Source organism: Nylanderia fulva, unplaced genomic scaffold, assembly GCF_048542155.1.
Source record: "Nylanderia fulva isolate GAGA-0341 unplaced genomic scaffold, ASM4854215v1 Scaffold59, whole genome shotgun sequence".
NCBI lineage: Eukaryota > Metazoa > Arthropoda > Insecta > Hymenoptera > Formicidae > Nylanderia > Nylanderia fulva.
Genome location: NW_028190687.1, coordinates 701,168 through 722,843, shown reverse-complemented (window position 1 = coordinate 722,843; position 21,676 = coordinate 701,168). Strand labels below are relative to the sequence as shown.

At 26.3% G+C, this 21,676-nt stretch overlaps 2 protein-coding genes and 1 long non-coding RNA gene across 11 annotated transcripts; all 3 read left to right on the top strand.

The window, feature by feature from the left end:
- The first annotated feature begins 560 nt into the window (after positions 1-560).
- On the top strand, positions 561-17,665 carry LOC114934036 (mevalonate kinase-like). 5 transcript variants are annotated; one of them, XR_003820190.2, is made up of 6 exons: positions 561-1,735; positions 5,867-6,052; positions 6,185-6,316; positions 16,301-16,493; positions 16,627-16,758; positions 17,276-17,665. XR_003820190.2 is itself a non-coding variant. In XM_029306644.2 (2 exons), exons 1-2 carry the CDS (start codon positions 824-826, stop codon positions 2,779-2,781), a joined length of 1,170 nt encoding a protein of 389 aa, XP_029162477.1. In that variant the 5' UTR covers positions 567-823; the 3' UTR covers positions 2,782-3,731. The 5 variants fall into 5 exon arrangements, 1 of the variants encoding a protein (XP_029162477.1); XR_003820189.2 differs by having other exon boundaries at positions 16,301-16,517; XR_003820192.2 differs by lacking the exons at positions 16,301-16,493; positions 16,627-16,758; positions 17,276-17,665 and adding an exon at positions 6,863-7,627.
- LOC114934037 (uncharacterized) lies at positions 11,188-14,201 on the top strand. Of its 2 annotated transcripts, XM_029306646.2 has the most exons (3): positions 11,188-12,100; positions 12,212-12,294; positions 13,072-14,201. In XM_029306646.2, exons 1-3 carry the CDS (start codon positions 11,386-11,388, stop codon positions 13,327-13,329), a joined length of 1,056 nt encoding a protein of 351 aa, XP_029162479.1. In that variant the 5' UTR covers positions 11,188-11,385; the 3' UTR covers positions 13,330-14,201. The 2 variants fall into 2 exon arrangements, with proteins under 2 accessions (XP_029162479.1, XP_029162478.1); XM_029306645.2 differs by having other exon boundaries at positions 11,188-12,294.
- A 2,173-nt stretch (positions 17,666-19,838) lies between the features above and the next one.
- Positions 19,839-21,232, top strand: LOC146720901 (uncharacterized). Of its 4 annotated transcripts, XR_014925865.1 has the most exons (4): positions 19,839-20,245; positions 20,335-20,394; positions 21,014-21,062; positions 21,147-21,232. It is a non-coding gene; the product is annotated as an uncharacterized LOC146720901 (long non-coding RNA). The 4 variants fall into 4 exon arrangements; XR_014925863.1 differs by having other exon boundaries at positions 21,014-21,232; XR_014925866.1 differs by having other exon boundaries at positions 20,335-21,056.
- Positions 21,233-21,676: the final 444 nt, after the last annotated feature.

The window sequence follows — 21,676 nt, the reverse complement described above, 5'->3', positions numbered from 1 at the left end:
CATATCTCGACTAGAAAATATAGTTTGTAATTATAATATATAATATATTGCAAAATTTTAACATGTAAACATCTTATACATTGTGTCAATGCAAATTAGAAAATGCAAATCAAATGACTTCTCTGATTGCTAATTTTAATTAATATATTTTATCATTTTCCAATTTTTTATAAGTATAATATGCGACGAACGTAACATATATATTTTAAATATAACATCAATATTATTTGACATTATTTGAAATGTATCTACGACAATATAAGAAAACGTTTATTTTATCATATTGAAAATAATATATTATTTTTGGATTATGTATGGACATACACATTTATTCTAATCATTTCTCCCTAAAACAGTGGTTCTTAATCTTTTTGAAGTTACGGAACACTTATTTCGACTTATTATAAGAAAAATGTGCGGAATAAAATCATACAAATTTAATTTAAAAAAACAATATTCATAAAATTAAAAAAAATTATAGTAATTTATTCTAGATAGATACTCCGCGTTTTCATAATTTTACGGGACGCCGGTTAAAATAACCACTGTCCCATAATATCGAAAAAATTTGACATTGTATTTCACATTTAAAGTCGTGACTGCCGGGCAATGGTATTATATGTTTCGAGACGATATCAGTGACGAATGAGACGCGAAAGTGTACACACGGAAAATATAAACACTGTCTTATGTGCGATACGAACGTTTCAAATTCTTATTAGCAGAATTCTTGTACCTTCTTAATTATAAACTCTCTATTGTTCAACATTACATCACAGTTCTGTGACTAAGAAGTTATTTTTATTATAAACGAATAAAAAGGATGGTTAGTTTCAAAATTTCCGCACCGGGCCGAATCGTCTTAGCCGGAGAGCATTCAGCAATGTATCAAAAACACTTTGTCTCGACCAGTTTAGACCGTCGTACCAAACTCACATTTCGTGAATTACCAGAAGGGTGGCCAATTGAAATAGAATTCCCAGATGTGAATCTACAGATTCAAGTACCTTTAGAAGAAGTTCGAAGCTTCTTTTCTGAAGAGCAAGAGAACCAATTAAATCTAAACTTTAGGATTAAATACGTGAAATCCTTCATTACTTTCAACGGCATGTGGCAGTCGTTCACGCAGAGATTTAGTTTACAAATGTTTTTTTACTTGCTTTATAGTATTGCTGTCTATGAGAAACTTGACATTAGATCTTTTCACGTGCACGTGACCACGAATATACCGCTCGATGCTGGTCTTGGCAGTTCGACATCATTCGCTGTGTGTCTGGCTGCGTGTTTTCTTCATTGGTGTCGTTTACAGAGTGATCATCATGAAAATATTGAATTTAATCACATAGACTTTTTGATGGATGTTGGAGTGTACGTTAAAAATTGCGAGGAACGTATGCAAGACTATCAATATACGCAGATCGATACCGACGTTTGTGTATTCGGTTTTGCAACAAATAATCTACTTGCCGATAATTACGTAGAGTACGTTTTTGAGGATTTCGAAGAGATGGCAAGAATAAAGATTCTACTGATCGATTCAGGTATTCGCCAGGAAAAGTGCGATCAAGCAAGACAAATGGCACAGCTGAAAACTCAATCTTCTTTTGCGTTTGATTACATGTTCAATATATTAAATAATTTATCATTAAACATGTATTATTGGCTCAATTTACTAAGTATTAATATTCGGAATGGCAATTTAGCTGAGCAAGAATTTTATTATGAAAAATTACAGGTACTATTTTCGTTTTGATTTCTAATTTTGTTATAATTATATTATATATAAGAGTGTCCGGAAAATTGCGCGCAATACTTCGAGAAGCGATTTGGGATCCAAAAAGAAGAAAAAAGTTAAACATAGATTCGAAAATAAGTCATTTCAAAGTTATAACTATACTTTTATGATAAAAAATTGTAATTTACAGTCTCTTTGGCATCCCTTTCTTAATTTTAAAAAAAATTTTAATCTTTGTATTTTTTATATTTATTTATTATATTTATATAATTTTCAATTTCTGATTTTGTTTAATTTTAAAACTTTATTTTTTAATTTTTTTTAATTTTAATTGTTTTAATTTTTCTAAAGTTTAATTGTTTCAGTTTTTTTTCAATTTTTTGATATACTTGTAAATACAATTACATTATCTTTATAAAATAAAAAATTTTAATTTTAAAAAATTAAGAAAATAGGTGCCAAACAGACTATAAATTAAGACTATTTTAACATAAAACTGAGGCTAACTCGAAAACGGCTTATTTTCGGATCTATTTTATACTGTTTTTCTTACTTGTTGGGTACCGAATCAGCACCAGAGGTGTATTGCGGACGATTTTCGGCACACATCCTGCATAATACACACACCCACACACACACACACGCACGCACGCACGCACGCACGCACACACACACACATATATACATATATTTATATATATTCTATACTTTTTCTGCGTTGACATAATCCAGTATATAATTATCTGTTAGAATATGTACAGTTTTCCAAAATGTTTTATGTTTTGCAGTGGAGCATTAAAGAAAGTCGAATATTATTGCAGTACTATAGTTTGTCCGATGAGGCATTTAATCGTATTTTTGAAATTGCACAAATAATGGGGTACTCGGCAAAGCTTACAGGTTTTGGACCTAAATATGCGTACATTCTGCTACCATCTCACATAACAAACAACGAAATCACAGAAATTTCGACACATCTAAGGAATGAAAATTACCTTGTTATAAGTACTAGCATCAATTGTGATGGAGTAAGACTTGAGAATTGATTCTGTTAAAATTATCGCGATCATTATATAAATGTCAAAATAATAACAAGTAACTAAACGTAAAAAAAAAATTAAGATAATTAACTTAACTGTGTGGTATTTTCAAAAAGTATGACGAACAATATACATTTTTGTTCAATTTATATATACATACAAATATGTATATTTAATATATTACTCAAAGATCGCGGTCTTTCAATGGCAGCGTATTGAATTATGAAATCAAAGGTGAGAAATCATAGAATATTTTCATATCAAAATTATTAAAGGATATTACTTTCTTCGTACTCTATTTTATTAAACTTTAAAAACATAATCAATGTTGTTTCGGGATCATGTGCTGTAATAAATGTTTAAAAACTTTCGATTTGTAAATTATTAGTATAAAAAACGTTATTTTTCATAACTTATATTGCATTATATCATTTAATGCAATTTGTAAATAAAAAATAAATCAAATAATTTTGAATTATATTTTTTTGAAAAGCTTAAAAGAAAATTATGAAATAAAATTTGTTTTATCAGCATTGTCTATTAAATGTACATATACATATACTAGTTACCGACGAGCTTAATATAGTTTTTGTGTACATACTACCTGGTGAATATCTCATTGATGTAAATATGTCTATATGTAAAAAAAAGGCTGGTAAATATAATTTTTATTGATTAATTTTTCCTTTGCTAAAGAGGCAATCGGAAATATTTCAAAATTTTTAGTTTTCATTATTCAGTAATGCTATATAATTTATAAACACGAATTATGAAGCATGTAATATATCTGTCATTTATGATCACATGTTCTACTTTTTTGGACATATAAAATTAAATAATATAAATTATATGCATTTAAGTATCTAAAGTAACAAAAATAATATATTTGGATATATTTTTTAATATATTTTTAATACTACAAAACTAGTACAATATAAAAAGATTAATTGATTTTCATAAACTCTTTCTTCACTTTTATTTCATTATTCAACGTAATCTGAATAAAGAGAAATCAAAAATCGTAATAGAGATAATAAAGTATTTGTCGATTTTTTAAACGTGCGAATTATTATATGTATATATAATATTATTACTTAGAAATATGATAGTAATAAAATGGTTTTTTCTGCGAATGCTTAAATGAATATGAATGCTTATAAGGGTGAAAGTTTATAAGATTATATTTTTGATGTAAAAATTAATTACAATTATTTCAGTTGAATTTGCACAGTAGCTAAAGATTTTCGGAATGAAAACAATATATATTTCTTTTTTCATTTTCTTCAGTTTATATACTATAAATTTAACTATTTATAAAATATGTTATAAAATAATTAAGAAATAGAAATAAAACGTATTTCAATACTTTCGAGCCAAAATTCACGATACACTAAGTTTAAATTATAATGTCGAAATACTTTTTAATACTTTTTAATATATTTTTTAATACTACAAGACTTTAATAATATAAAACTGGTACAATATGAAAAGATTAATTGATTTTCATAAACTCTTTCTTCATTTTTAATTTCATTATTTAACGTAATTTCAATAAAGAGACATCAAAAATTATAATAGAAAAATAAAGTATTTGTCGATTTTTTAAACATACGAATTATTATATGTATAATATTATTACTTGGAAATATGATAGCAATAAATTGTTCTATTCCGCGAATGCTTAAATGAATATGCTTATATATAAACTTACTTCAACGAGAACTGTAAAATAACAAATGATAACGATATTTTTATGTTTTATGTCAAGATCATATAATTTATTAAAAGAAATACAATTTTACACATATAAAATAAAGCATTTTATATTATATTTTAATTATAGACGTATCTCGACAAAAACGTATATTTTTTAATTACAATTCTATTTATAATTTATTATAATATATTGCAAAATTGTAACATGTGAATTTTTTATACATTGTGTCAATAGAAATAAGATAAAACAATTAAAATGGCAACTTCTCTAACTGTTAACTTTAATTAGTACATTTTATATATTTTCTAATTTTGTATAAGTATATTATGTACGCGTACATATAATTTAATTTAAACTATAACATCGCAATATTATTTGACAATATTTCAAATGTATCTACAACTATAACAACTTTTAATTTATCACATTGAAAATAATAAATCATTTTTGGATTATTATAGGCATATACACATTTATTTTAATTGCTTCCCAAAATATCGATAAAATTTGATATAACAGTTCAGACTTAAAGTCATGACAACTAGGTAATGTTAATATACATTGTCCCGAGATGAAACCAGTCACGAATGAAACGCGAAAGTTAAACACGGAAAATATAAACACTGTCTTATATAAGCGATAATAAACGTTTCAAATTTTTATTAATGGCATCACTATAATTTTATAATTAAAAACTATTTACTGTTAAACGTTAAAATTCGGTAAAGAAGAGATGTATTCGCTAAATAAAAACAGGTTAGCTAATTTTACAATTTTGGCACCGGGCAGAATCGTCTTAGCTGGAGAACACTCGGCGGCGTATCAGCAACATATTGTCACGACAAGCTTAAATAGACGTATCAAACTCAAATTCCGCGCATTACCTAAAGAGATAGAACACATTGAGATAGATTTCGCTAATGTGAATCTACATATTAAAGTATTTTTAGAAAAAGTTTGAGACCATCTTTTTGAAGAGAAAGAAAGCAAATTAGATGAAAGTTTTAGCGTTAAATACGTGATATCTTTAATTACCATCAACGGCATGTGGTGTACGTTTGAACAGAGATTTAGTTTACAAATATTTTTTTTCTTTTTTTCTTTTTTTCTCGTCTATTTCTTTACAGGGGAAGTTAAGAAAGGAACAAGAAAAATTTCTGAGATCCCAACCATAAGATACAAATTACTTAGTTTTCAAATTTTCTTCCTTAATTGTCGCAATAACATCGCGTGTGGTTCTATTGGCCGAGATGAAGGAGGTGTACATTGTATTTTTAAAATTTAAAAAGCTGACTTAATATTCTTATTATTATTATTTCTTTTGCTTTATGCTATCACTGAACTGGAGAATTTTGATATATTACCTTTTCGCAGGCGCATCATTTCGAACATTCCCTTAGACACCGGTCTTGGCAGTTCGACATCATATTCGCAGCATGCTTTCTTCTTTGGGAAGATATACAGGATAATACACGTGATATTCGTGATTTGATCATCTTCTTTTGATGCCAGTTAAACGTTTCGCTAAAAGATGCGAACAAGTGATGCAAGACTTTGGATGTAAGCAGATCGATGCCGACGTTTGTGTGTATAGCTTTGCAACAAATAGTCTATTTATTTCCGATTACTCAGTGTACACTCATAAAGAATTCAAAAAGATGAAAAAAATAAAAAATCTATTGTTTGTTTCAGGTATTTGCCAAGAAAAGTACGATCAACCAATAAAAATGGCAGAGCTGAAATCTGCATCTCCTGCGTCTTCTAAACCGTAATATTCGAAATGTCAATTTACTTCAACAGCAATTGTATTATGATAAATTACAGGTACTATTTACGTTTTTATTTAACAGTTATTATTTATATACTTATCTGCATGGTTTATATAATGTATGTCTAACATAAGCTGTCACGTTGAAAATATAAAAGTAGATCTAGTTTATTAGAGGCATTTTTTCCTCAGCAACAATATTGAGGCATCAATAATTTTCGAGTCATAAACGATTAAAAATTAAAGATTTTTCGCAAATTAAGCCTTGTTGGAAATAAAATATTAACAAAACCATATTCTCCAATTAATTTCTAGTAGAGTTTACTTTAATAAAATTTTAATTTAAAGTTTAGTTATAAAAATACGTAATGGCAAAAATTGGGAACATGTAAAAAATGATGGTCTCTCTCAACCCAAATAACGAGAACTACTTGTAAATTTTCGGTTTCACATTTTATGTCAGACAATTAGTATATATATATATATATATATATATATATATATATATTCTTTAGTTTCTCTTTGTTGAAAAGATTGTCCAGTATATAATTATCTCTTAGAGTATATACAGTTTTGTAACTAACATTTTTCATGTTTTGCAGTATTACATTAAAGAGACTCAACTATTATTAAAGAATCATGACATATCCAATGAGCCATTCAATCATATTTTCGAAAAAGCAAGCTCCATTGAATACTCTGCAAAGCTTACAGGTTTTGGACCTAGATATTCATATATTGTGTTACCACCGAGCTTTACAAACGGAGAAATCGTGGATATTATAATACAGTTTAAGGATACAAATTTAACTCCTACACTTACAAGCATTAATCGTGATGCTGTAACACTTGATGAATACCATTTTAATTAATTCTGTTAAAATTATCGCGTTTATTATATATAATGACTTAATAATAACATCTAATTAAATGTAAAAAAATTTGTCGGAATTAATAACTTAATTACTGTAGTATTCAAAAAAATGACAAAAAGTATACATTTTTTTTTAATGTATGAATATATACTGTTGCTTAAAAATTGCGGTTTTATAATGACGTCATATTGAATTATGAAGTCGAAGGTCTGAAATCATTTAACATTTTTCTCGTCAAAATTATCGAAAGATATTAAGTCTCTTCGTATTCTATCTTATATTAACCTTTAAAAATATAAGCGATCTTGAGTCGAAATCATGTGCTGTTATAAATATTAGTTTTTTTAATTTGTAAATTAATTGATGCACAATTGAAAAATTTGTGTTAAATTTGACAGATATCACATGTCTAAACCATAAAAACTTTTGTGTTAATTTAAAATAATATAAATATGTGAAATAGTAACAGATATATAGTATGCTAATATTTTAACACAAAATGTATGCAAAACTTCAAGTAAGTTAAAATAAATTTTGCGTAAAATTAACATAGTTTTAATGTAAAAATTATCTAAAAATATGTTAATTTTATATTTTATCTCTATTTATAATGCAAAATATAAAATCAACATTTTTCAGTAAATTTTAACAAATAAATCTTGTCACTAATAAAACTACATATTTATTGTGTACAAGTAAAAATAGATGCACGTTGAGTTATTTTTATACAAATTTTCGATTGTTTTAATAATTAAAAATTTAAGTTCTATATAACACAACGCAATATTTTAATTAACACATGAATATTAAATATTTAACACAAAAGTTTTGAAGGGATCGTTTTTAACAAGAAAGCGCAAATTTTCCTACTATGTATAGATGGATTTTTTCACATTGCGTTATATTATTTATATTATATTTATTGTTATGTTACTCAATGCAATTTTTGAAAGAAAAATGAAACCAACAATTTTGAATTATATTTTTCTGTGAAGCTTACAAAATTATAAAATTTATGTAATCAACATTATTTTTTAAATGGACATATACATATATCTGTTAGCTGCTGATTAATATTTTCCATGTACATACAGGGTTTGTCCGGAAAGTAATGCGTCGCATTTTTTTAAAAAAGAATTTATTGATCGCATAGGTAAAACAACTTAAAATTGTTCGAAGTATGACCCTTCTGCGTCAATACATTTTTGCCAACGCGATTTCCATGCGTCATAAGATTTCTGGAACTCCTTGACTGGGATGCTGTTCAGGGAGGCCGTCGAAGTAGCTTGTACGTTGTCAACCGACTCGAGCTGTTGTCCTTTGAGCTCCCTTTTCAGCCGAGGAAATAAAAAAACGTCCGCCGGAAATTGGGATTATCTGCACAGAGTTGCTTGAGTTCTTCACAAACTTCCACTCGGTGTTGCTTTTGCGCATCGGTCAACACTCTGGGCACAAGTTTTGCGCAAATCTTCCGCATGGCCAAGTCTTCCGATACAATCTCGTGAACAATCGTTTTCGGCAAGTTCAATAATTCCGACATTAAGCGAACATTCATTCGACGGTCTGAATTCAATAATTGGCGCACACGAGTCACATTGTCGTCCGTTCGCGATGTTGACGGGCGTCCTGCGCGGGCCTCGTCGGCGACCTCCTTCCGACCTTCTCTAAACATCTTGTGCCATCTGTTTGACTGCGATTTGGAAAGGCAATCGTCCCCGAAAACTTTCTTGAGCATTTCAAAAGTTTCCAGCGGCGTCTTGTCCAGCTTCACGCAAAACTTTATCGCATAGCGTTGCTCTATCGTTCTCTCCATCACAAGTTCGACGCGACCACTAAGCAGAGGTTCACAGAATAAGCCGTCCTAACCCTCCAAGCGCATGGAAACAATTGAGCGACCTACCGTTGGAAAGCTAAGGGTACCCCCCTTCCTCCCCAACCGGTCCAAACGCTCTGCGATGTATAGTCGCGTCACAAAAAAATGCGACGCATTACTTTCCGGACAAACCCTGTATGTCATCTGATGCATAATTTAAAGATGTAGATATGCTTACATAAAAAGGAATCTGGTGGATATAATTATTTTTTATTAATTTTGGCAGACTTGATTTTGACGTAACTAGCAATTTTATTTAATTCTTTCATGACGTTTCGACCATTTAGTTGTGGTCCTTATCAAGTAAAAATTTCATTAATTAAACTGAGATTAACGCAACATTACACAGGTCTTATTTAAAATTAATAGTTAAAAGTTAAAAGAGGAACACGTCCCATCGCTATGATGTTTCGTCAACGTCAACGTCAAGGACCACAACCAAATGGTCGAAACGTCGTGAAAGAATTAAATAAAATTGCTAGTTACGTCGAAATCAAGTCTGCTAAGTTTATTTTCACCACTAGCGTCCAATATTAATTTTGATTGATTTTATTAATTTTATTTTTGCTAAAGAAATAACCGTAAAAAATATTTCAAAATATAAGTTATCATTATTCAATAATGCTAATGCTATAAAATTTATAAATGCGAATTATGAAGCATGTAGTATACGATATATGAAGCATGTAATATATCTGTCATTTATAATCACACGTTCTACTTCTTTGGCAATATAGAAATTATATTAAATAAGTTATATACATTTAATTATTTAAGGTAACAGAAAATTATATCTTTTGATATTTTTTAATACTAATGAAGAACTAGTGGAATATAAAGAGATTTTCATAAACTCTTTAACAACTTTTACATATGTCTTTTATTTTTATTTCATTATTCAACGTAATTGAAATAAAGAAAAAACGAAAATTGTAATAAAGATAATAAAGTGTTTGCCGATTTTTTTAAACATTCGAATTATTATATGTATAATATTATTACTTGGACGATGACAGCAAAGTTTTCTCTCCCGTGAATACTTAAATGAATATGATTGCTTATATAAATGCATATTTATAGTTTATATGACTATTATTTAATAATGCAAAAAATTAATTACGACAATTATTTCAATTGGGTTTGCACAGTAGCTGGAGATTGTCAGAATGAAAATGATATTTATATTTTTTTTTTATATCTCCAGTATTATATATACTAAAATAAGATTTATTTCTTTATAAAATAACTAAAATATAAAAATAAAATGTATTTCAATATTCTTGAGCCAAAGTTCGCAATACATTAAGTTATAATTATAATGTTGATTTATCCTAACATAAATGAGATATGTAAAATAACAATGATTACAATATATTCATGTTTCATGTCAAAATTATATAATTTATAAAACAATAAATATTTTCATATGTACGGTACTACATTTTATATTATAATATGTATCTTAATTATACGCGTATCTCGACTAGAAAATATAGTTTGTATTATAATATATACTATATTACAAAATTGTAACATATAAACATCTTATACATTGTGTCAATGCAAATTAGAAAATGCAGATCAAATGACTACTTTACTGATTGCTAATTTTAATTGATATATTTTATCATTTTTTAATTTTTTGTAAATATATTATGCATATATATAATGTAAGTAATTTATAAACTAACTAACTTATATAACTAACTTAACTAACTTATATAAATTAATTAAATATACATACGTTACATATATATTTTAAATTTATAACATCAATATTATTTGACATTATTTGAAATGTATCCACGACAATATAAGAAAACGTTTATTTTATGATATTGAAAATAATATATTATTTTTGAATTAAGTATGGGCATACACATTTATTCTAACCATATCTCCCTAAAACAGTGGTTCTTAACCTTTTTGAAGTTACGAAACACTTTTGACTTATGATTATAAGAAAAATTTGCGGAACAAAATTGTTCAAATATAACTTTTAAAAAATAATATTCATAAAATTAAAAAAAATTATAGTAATTTATTCTAGGTAGATACTCCGCGTTTTCATAATTTTACGGGACACCGGTTAAGATAACCACTGTCCCATAATATCGAAAAAATTTGAGATTGTAGTTTACATTTAAAGTCGTGACTGCCGGGTAATGGTATTATATGTTTCGAGACGATATCAGTGACGAATGAGACGCAAAAGTGTACACACGGGAAATATAAACACTGTCTTATGTGCGATACGAACGTTTCAAATTCTTATTAGCAGAATTCTTGTACCTTCTTGATTATAAACTCTCTATTGTTCAACATTACCACAGTTCTGAAACTAAGAAGTTATTTTTATTATAAACGAATAAAAAGGATGGCTAGTTTTAAAATTTCCGCACCGAGCCGAATCGTCTTAGCCGGAGAACACTTGGCGAGTTATCAAAAATACTTTGTCTTGACCAGTTTAAATCGTCGTACCAAACTCACATTTCGTGAATTACCAGAAGGGTGGCCAATTGAAATAGAATTCCCAGATGTGAATCTACAGATTCAAGTACCTTTAGAAGAAGTTCGTGGCTACTTTTCTGAAGAGCAAAATAACCAATTAAATCAAAACTTTAGGATTAAATACGTGAAATCGTTCATTACCTTCAACGGCTTGTGGCGTACGTTCCAACAGAGATTTAGTTTACAAATGTTCTTTTGTTTACTTTATAGCATTGCTGTAAATGAGAAACTTGTCATCGGATCTTTTCACGTGCACGTAACTTCGAATATACCGCTCGATGCTGGTCTTGGCAGTTCAACATCATTCGCTGTGTGTCTGGCTGCGTGTTTTCTTCATTGGTATCGTTTACAGAATGAGCCTCATGCAAATATTGAATTTAATCACATAGACTTTTTGATAGATGTTGAACTGTACGTTAAATATTACGAGGAACGTTTGCAAGACTATCAATGTACGCAGATTGATACCGACGTTTGTGTATTCGGCTTTGTAACAATTAGTTTACTTGCCGATTACGGAGAGTACGCTTTTGAGAAATGCAAAGAGATGGCAAGAATGAAGATACTACTGATCAATTCAGGTATTCGCCAGGAAAAGTGCGATCAAGCAATACAATTGGCACAACACAAATCTCAATATTCTATCATGTTTAATAACGTACTAAATGAATATAATAATTTATCATTACAAGTGTATAATTGGCTCGATGTAATAAGTACTAATATTCGGTATGCCAATTTAGTAGAGCAAAAATTATATTATAATAACTTACAGGTACTATTTTCGTTTTTTTATAATTTTGTTATAATTATATGTAAGAGTGTCCCGAAAATTGCGCGCAATACTTCGGAAGGCAATTTGGGATCCAAAAAGAAGAAAAAAGTTAAACATAGGTTCAAAAATAAGTCATTTCCAAGTTGTAACTATACTTTTATGATAAAAAAATCGTTATTTATAGTCTGTTTGGCATCCCTTTCTTAATTTTTGAAAACTTTTAAATCTTCATTTTTTTGTCTATTACTTAAATTTATATAAATTTCAATTTCTAGTTTTGTTTAATTTAAAAATTAAATTTTTTAATTTTTTTTTAATTTTCATTGTTTTAATTTTTTTCAATTTTAATTATTTTAGTTTTTTTTTACTTTTTGATATGCTTGTAAATACAATTATATTATTCTTAAAAAATAAAAGAAATTAAGAAATTGGGTGCCAAACGGACTATAAATTATGATTTCTTTAACATAAAAATGGCTAACTCGAAAACGACATATTTCCGGATCAATTTTATAACTTTTTTTCTACCTTTTGGGTCCTGAATCAGCTCCAAATGTGTTTTGCGGACGATTTTCCGAACACATCCTGCATAATATATAAATACACACACACACACACACACATACTGTATGTGTGTGTGTATATATATATATATATATATATATATATATATATGTATGTATATATTTATTAATTTTTCTGCGTTAACAAGATTGTCCAATATATAATTGTTTGTTAGAATATGTACAGTTTTCCAAAATATTTTATGTTTTGCAGTTGTACATTAGAGATATTCAAATATTATTGCGGAACTATGGTTTGTCCAATGAGGCATTTGATCGTATTTTCACTATCGCAGACGATATTGAATACTCGGCCAAGCTTACAGGTTTTGGACCTAAATATGCGTACATTGTGCTACCACCTTACATAACAAACAACGAAATCATAGAAATTGCGACACAGCTAAGGAATAAAAATTGCCTTGTTATAAGTACTAGCATCAATTGTGATGGAGTCAGACTTGAGAATTGATTCTGTTAAAATTATCGCGATTATTACATAAATGTCAAAATAATAATAAGTAACTGAACGTAAAAAAAATTAAGATAATTACGTGTGGTATTTAAAAAAAAATATGACGAACAATATACATTTTTGTTGAATTTATGTATACATACACAGTCTTTTAATGGCAGCGTATTAAATTATGAAATCAAAGGTGAGAAATCATAGAATATTTTCTTATCAAAATTATCAAAGAATATTATTTTCTTTGTACTCTATTTTATTAAACTTTAATAACATAAACAATGTTGTTTCGGGATCATGTGCTGTAATAAATATTTAAAAACTTTCGATTTGTAAATTATTAGTATAAAAAACGTTATTTATCATAACTTATATTGCATTATATCATTTAATGCAATTTGTAAATATCAAATAATTTTGAATTATATTTTTTCGAAAAGTTTAAAAGAAAATTATATGAAATAAAATTTGTTTTATCAGCATTGTCTATTAAGTGTACATATACATATATCAGTTACCGACGCTTAATATAGTTTCCGTATACATACTATCTGATACATATCTCATTGATGTAGATATGTCTATATGTAAAAAGGAAGCCGGTAAATATAATTTTTATTGAATAATTTTTTCTTTACTAAAGAGGCAATCGGAAATATTTCAAAATTTTTAGTTTTCATTATTCAGTAATGCTATATACAATAATTTATAAACACGAATTATGAAGCATGTAATATATTTGTCATTCATGATCACATGTTCTACTTTTTTGGAAATATAAATATTAAACTATATAAGTTATATACATTTAATTATCTAAAGTAACAAAAATAATATATTTAAATATATTTTTTAATATATTTTTAATACTACAAAACTAGTACAATATGAAAAGATTAATTGATTTTCATAAACTCTTTCTTTTCACTTTTATTTCATTATTCAACGTAATCTGAATAAAGAGAAATAAAAAATCGTAATAGAGATAATAAAGTATTTGTCGATTTTTTAAACATGTGAATTATTATATGTATATATAATATTATTACTTGAAAATTAGATAGCAATAAAATGTTCTATTCCGTGAATGCTTAAATGAATATAAATGCTTATAAACTTACTTCAAGGAGATCTGTAAAATAACAAATAATGACAATGTTTTTATGTTTTATGTCAAGATCATATAATTTATTAAGAAATACAATTTTACACATATAAAATAAGGGATTTTATATTATATTTTAATTATACACGTATCTCGACGAAAACGTATATTTTTTAATTACAATTCTATTTATAATTTATTATAATATATTGCAAAATTGTAACATGTGAATTTCTTATACATTGTGTCAATAGAAATGAGATAAAACAATTAAAATGGCAACTTCTCTGACTGTTAACTTTAATTAGTACATTTTATATATTTTCTAATTTCGTATAAGTATATTATGTACGCGTACATATATTGTAATTTAAACTATAACATTGCAATATTATTTGACAATATTTCAAATGTATCTACAACTATAAGAAATTTTTAATTTATCACATTGATAATAATAAATTATTTTTGGATTATTATAGGCATATACATATTTATTTTAATTTCTTCCCAAAATATCGATAAAATTTGATATAACAGTTCAGACTTAAAGTCATGACAACTGGGTAATGTTTTTATACATTGTCCCGAGATAAAACCAGTCACGAATGAAACGCGAAAGTTAAACACGGAAAATATAAACACTGTCTTATATAAGCGATAATAAACGTTTTAAATTTTTATTAATGGCATCACTATAATTTCATAATTAAAAACTATTTACTGTTAAACGTTAAAATTCGGTAAAGAAGAGATGTATTCGCTAAATAAAAACAGGTTAGCTAATTTTACAATTTCAGCACCGGGCAGAATTGTCTTAGCTAGAGAACACTCGGCGGCGTATCAGCAACATATTGTCACGGCAAGCTTAAATAGACGTATCAAACTCAAATAGACGTATCAAACTCAAATTCCGCAAATTACCTAGGAAGGTACAACACATTGAGATAGAGTTTCCTAATGTAAATCTACAGATTAAAGTACCTTTAGAAAAAGTTCGAGGCTATTTTTCTGAAGAAGAAGAGAGAAAATTAGATCAAACTTTTAAGTCAAGGTTGTGATTTTTATTGACCACACTGGCTAAAAATAAAAGGTTATTTATTGAAAAGGCAACATTTTAACCCTGGAATTAGGTCCTCTTCAGGCTAAAATATTAAAACAAATAGTCGTAAATGCAAAGACAAAGAAAAACGTAAACAATTTCTTCAATACAATTCACGTAAATAATATCATAATAAAGTTACGATTAGAGAAAAAACATTACCCATAAATTGATGTAAAAAGTTACATTATGCGTATATTGTTAACTGAAACTTATTTGAAAAATGTAAGGCCTCTTAAAAGGAAAACGAGAACAAATTAAAAAATTGAAAAATACTAAAATTAAAAAATAATAAATAAAAATTAAAAATGGATAACGTAGTTATAAATAAAAATTTAAGACTTACACATGACAGCATAAATCATGTAAATTCATGTTGGACATGTAATTAAATCCGTACTTAGAGACACGATTATCATAATGATTCATACTTAGTGAAGGTTAAATATATACTAATAAAAGTCAAATATACTGTTAAGAATGTAAGTACAATAAAAGGAGATAAATATAATAATAAAAATTGCAATAAATAACCTTTCATTATTAACTAGTGGTCAATTAAAACTCACAACCTTAATTTTTATATTGACTAGCAATTACAATACATTTTTACCTTGACAAAGTTTTAAGGTTAAATACGTAAAATCCTTGATTACCATCAACGGCATGTGGTGCACGTTTAAGCAGAGATTTAGTTTACAAACATTTTTTTTCTTGCTTTATGCTATCACTGAACTAAAGGATTTTTATATATTATCTTTTCGCAGGCGCATCATCTCGAACATTCCCTTAGACACCGGTCTTGGCAGTTCGACATCATATTCGCAGCATGCTTTCTTCTTTAGGAGGATATAAAGGATAATACACGTGAAAAAAAATATTCGTGATTTGATCATCTTCTTTTGATGCCAGTTAGATGTTTCGCTAAAAGATGCGAACAAGTGATGCAAGACTTTGGATGTGAGCAGATCGATGCCGACATTTGTGTGTATAGCTTTGCAACAAATAGTCTATTTATTTCCGATTACTCAGTGTACACTCATAAAGAATTCAAAAAGATGAAAAAAAATAAAAAATCTATTGTTTGTTTCAGGTATTTGCCAAGAAAAGTACGATCAACCAATAAAAATGGCAGAGCTGAAATCTGCATCTCCTGCGTCTTCTAAACCGTAATATTCGAAATGTCAATTTACTTCAACAGCAATTGTATTATGATAAATTACAGGTACTATTTACGTTTTTATTTAACAGTTATTATTTATATACTTATCTGCATGGTTTATATAATGTATGTCTAACATAAGCTGTCACGTTGAAAATATAAAAGTAGATTTTGTTTATTAGAAGCATTTTTTTCAGCAACAATATTGAGGCATCAATAATTTTCGAGTCATAAACGATTAAAAATTAATGATTTTTCGCAAATTAAGTTTTGTTGGAAATAAAATATTAACAAAGCCATATTCTCCAATTAATTTCTAGTAGAGTTTACTTTAATAAAATTTTTATTTATAGTTTAGTTATAAAAATACGTAATAGCAAAAATTGGGAACATGTAAAAAATGATGGTCTCTCTCAACCCAAATAACGAGAACTACTTGTAAATTTTCGCTTTCACATTTTATGACAGACAGCCAGTATATATATATTCTTTAGTTCCTTTTTGTTGAAAAATTATCCAGTATATAATTATCTCTTAGAGTATATACAGTTTTGTAACTAACATTTTTCATGTTTTGCAGTATTACATTAAAGAGACTCAACTATTATTAAAGAATCATGAAAAATCCAATGAGCCATTCAATCATATTTTCGAAAAAGCAAGCTCCATTGAATACTCTGCAAAGCTTACAGGTTTTGGACCTAGATATTCATATTTTGTGTTACTACCGAGCTTTACAAACGGAGAAATCGTGGATATTATAATACAGTTATAGGTTACAAATTTAACTTCTACACTTACAAGCATTAATCGTGATGCTGTAACACTTAATCAATACCATTGTGATTAATTCTGTTAAAATTATTGCGTTTATTATATATAAATGACTAAATAATAACATCTAATTGAATGTAAAAAATTTGTCGGAATTATTAACTTAATTACTGTAGTATTCAAAGAAATGACGAAAAGTATACATTTTTTTTCAATGTATGAATATATACTATATATGTTGCTTAAAAACTGCGGTTTTATAATGACGTCATATTGAATTATAAAATCAAAGGTCTGAAATCATTTAACATTTTTCTCGTCAAAGTTATCGAAAGATATTAAGTATCTTCGTATTCTATCTTATATTAACCTTTAAAAATATAAGCGATCTTGAGTCAAGATTATGTGTTGTTATAAATATTAGTTTTCTTGATTTGTAAATTAATTGATGCACAATTAAATAATTTGTGTTAAATTTGACAGATATCACATGTCTAAACCACAGAAACTTTTGTGTTAATTTAAAATAATATAAATATGTGAAATAGTAACAGATATATAGTATGCTAATATTTTAACACAAAATGTATGCAAAACTTCAAGTGAGTTAAAATAAATTTTGTGTAATATTAACATATTTTTAATGTAAAAATTAACTAAAAATATGTTAATTTTATATTTTATCTCTATTTATAATGCAAAATATAAAATCAACATTTTTCAGAACATTTTAACAAATAAATCTTGTCACTAATAAAACTACATATTTATTGTGTACAATTAAAAATAGATGCACGTTGAGTTATTTTTATACAAATTTTCGATTGTTTTAATAATTAAAAATTTAAGTTCTTTATAACACAACGCAATATTTTAATTAATACATAAATATTAAATATTCAACACAAAAGTTTTAAAGGGATCGTTTTTAACAAGAAAGCGCAAATTTTCTTACTATGTATACATGGTTTTTTTTACATTGCGTTATATTATTTATATTATATTTATTGTTATGTTACCTAATGCAATTTTTGAAAGAAAAATAAAACAAACAATTTTGAATTATATTATCCTGTAAAGCTTACAAAATTATAAAATTTATGTAATCAACATTATTTTTTAAATGAACATATACATATATCTGTTAGCTGCCGATTAATATTTTCCATGTACATATGTCATCTGATGCATGATTTAAAGATGTAGGTATGCTTACGTAAAAAAAAATCTGGTAGATATAATTTTTAATTATTAATTTTATTTTTGCTAAAAAAGTAACCGTAATAAATATTTCAAAATATAAGTTATCATTATTCAATAATGCTAATGCTATAAAATTTATAAATGCGAATTATGGAGCATGTAGTATACGATATATGAAGCATGTAGTATATCTGTCATTTATAATCACACGTTCTACTTCTTTGGCAATATAGAAATTATATTAAATAAGTTATATACATTTAATTATTTAAGATAACAGAAAATAATATCTTTTGATATTTTTTAATACTAATGAAGAACTAGTGGAATATAAAGAGATTTTCTAAAATTCTTAAACAACTTTTACATATCTCTTTTATTTTTATTTTATTATTCAACGTAAATGGAATAAAAAAAAAAAAAATTGTAATAAAGATAATAAAGTATTTGTCGATTTTTTTAGACATTCGAATTATTATATGTATAATATTATTACTTAGACGATGACAGCAAAGTTTTCCCTTCCGCGAATACTTAAATGAATATGATTGCTTATGTGCATATATAGTTTATATGACTTTTTAATAATGCAAAACATTTATTACGACAATTATTTCAATTGGATTTGCATAGTAGCTAAAAATTGTCAAAATAAAAATGATATTTATATTTCTTTCTTATATCTCCAGTATTATATATACTACGATAAGATTTATTTCTTTATAAAATAATTAAGATGTAGAAATAAAATATATTTCAATATTCTCGAGCCGAAGTTCGCAATACATTAAGTTATAATTATAATGTTGATTTAGGCTAACATAAATGAGATATGTAAAATAACAATAATTACAATATATTTATGTTTCATGTCAAAATTATATAATTTACTAAACAATATAATTTTACATATATACGGTACTGCATTTCATATTATATCTCAATTATACGCATATCTCGACTAGAAAATATAGTTTGTAATTATAATATATAATATATTGCAAAATTTTAACATGTAAGCATCTTATATACATTGTGTCAATGCAAATTAGAAAATGCAAATCAAATGACTACTTCACTGATTGCTAATTTTAATTGATATATTTTATCAATTTTTAATTTTTTCTCCCGACTGCTGCCAACCGTAGGTTGGCGAAACGAGAGGAAGTATGCGTTTCATCGAGCCCGGATCGGTCGTGACCTTAATTCTCGATAACTACTGCATAGTTTTATATCAACTTTGGAACATAAGTTTCTTATTAATCAAGGAAGGTTTAAAGCGTATTATTATCGTTATTTATTCTATTAATAAAAAGTGAAAAATGAGTATTATTTCGTCAATACGGTCTCTCATTGGCTGCTGTGTGAACCTAAGAGGAAAAATGATTCACCAATGAGATTCGTTGTAGTATCCGGATAGGGAATGTTGGTGACATTGGTATATACATCTCGAAGTAATAATGACGGGACTGATAGGAAAGGTTAGCTGTCACCTGTTGCGTGTTATTGTCAACAACAATATTAAGTGAAGTGTATTATTATGGATATATCTCAAGAAGATATAAATAAAGGAGTAAGTTTCTTCTTTTATATTTATTGTTTTTTTCTTTATTTAGAATATTGTTATTATTATTTATTTATTGTTTCTTTATTTATATGTAGGAAGAAGATACTCGCTTGAAGATATCTGAAGAAGAAAACATTATTAATAATAGAAAACAAGTAAATCTTGTTATTAATAATTAATAAAAATATATAATATAATTAATAATATAATTAATCTGTTGTAGTCATAACATGGCTATATGAATTTATATTTGTCTGCGTAGCCACTTATTTGCTATTAAATTTGCTACGTAGCCACATTGCTATAAATATCCACATATATAATTGTATAAATGTATATAGTTATTTTTTCTCTTATTTGTATATTATATAATAATTATATAATTAATTAAAAATATGTATACAAATATATTTATAGTTATACAAAGATATTAGCGCACCAATAATTATGGCAATGCAGACAAATATATTAACTTACATAGCCAATTATCTACTACAAAAGATTATTCACATATGTAATAATAATTAAGGCTATACAAATATATAAACTTACTTGTGATTACATAATGTATAAACTTATATAGCCATAAGAAAGTTAATATATTTGTCAAAGCCATAATTATAACTGCGTACAAGTTTACGTATTTGATATAAGATATTGTTGTCATCTGTCTTTGTCATCTGTCTCTCTCTATCTATCAATCTATCTATCTAGCTATTTTTTTTTATTTATCTCTCTATTTATATTATATTATATTAATTAAAAAAATTGTAGCAGAAAAATATTTGGAAAGAATATAGAACATTGCAGTCACATGGTGAGTGTATGTGTGTCTTTATTATTATTATTATTATATTATATACATTGTAATATATATATTACATAATAAAAACTTTTACATGTGTAGGATGAAGAAGCAGAGAGACAAAAGAATGAAGAAACAGCATAAGAACAGCAATAAATTAGAAAATAAATAAAAAAAAAAATAATAAAAAAATTAGAAAATAAAAAATAAAAATAAAAAACAATTTAAAAAAAAATAAAAAAATAAAAAACAATTAGAAAATAAATAATAAAAATAAATTAGAAAAAAAAAATTAGAAAATAAAAATAAATTAGAAAATAAAAAAATTAGAAAATAATAATACAATTTTTTACAAAAAAAAAACTCCCGACTGCTGCCAACTAAGTTTTAATGTTTAAATTAAAAAATAATGTTTAAATTAGAAAATAAATAAAAAAAAATAATAAAAAAATTAGAAAATAAAAAATAAAAAATAAAAAACAATTAGAAATAAATAAAAAATAAAAAACAAAACAAAATTAAAAATAATAAAAGAACAAAAAAATTATAAGTATAAAAAATAAGCTTGTAAAAGTTGGAAATAATCACACATAAATAAAGTCTGTTGTTTATTATATAATTTTTCTTATTTA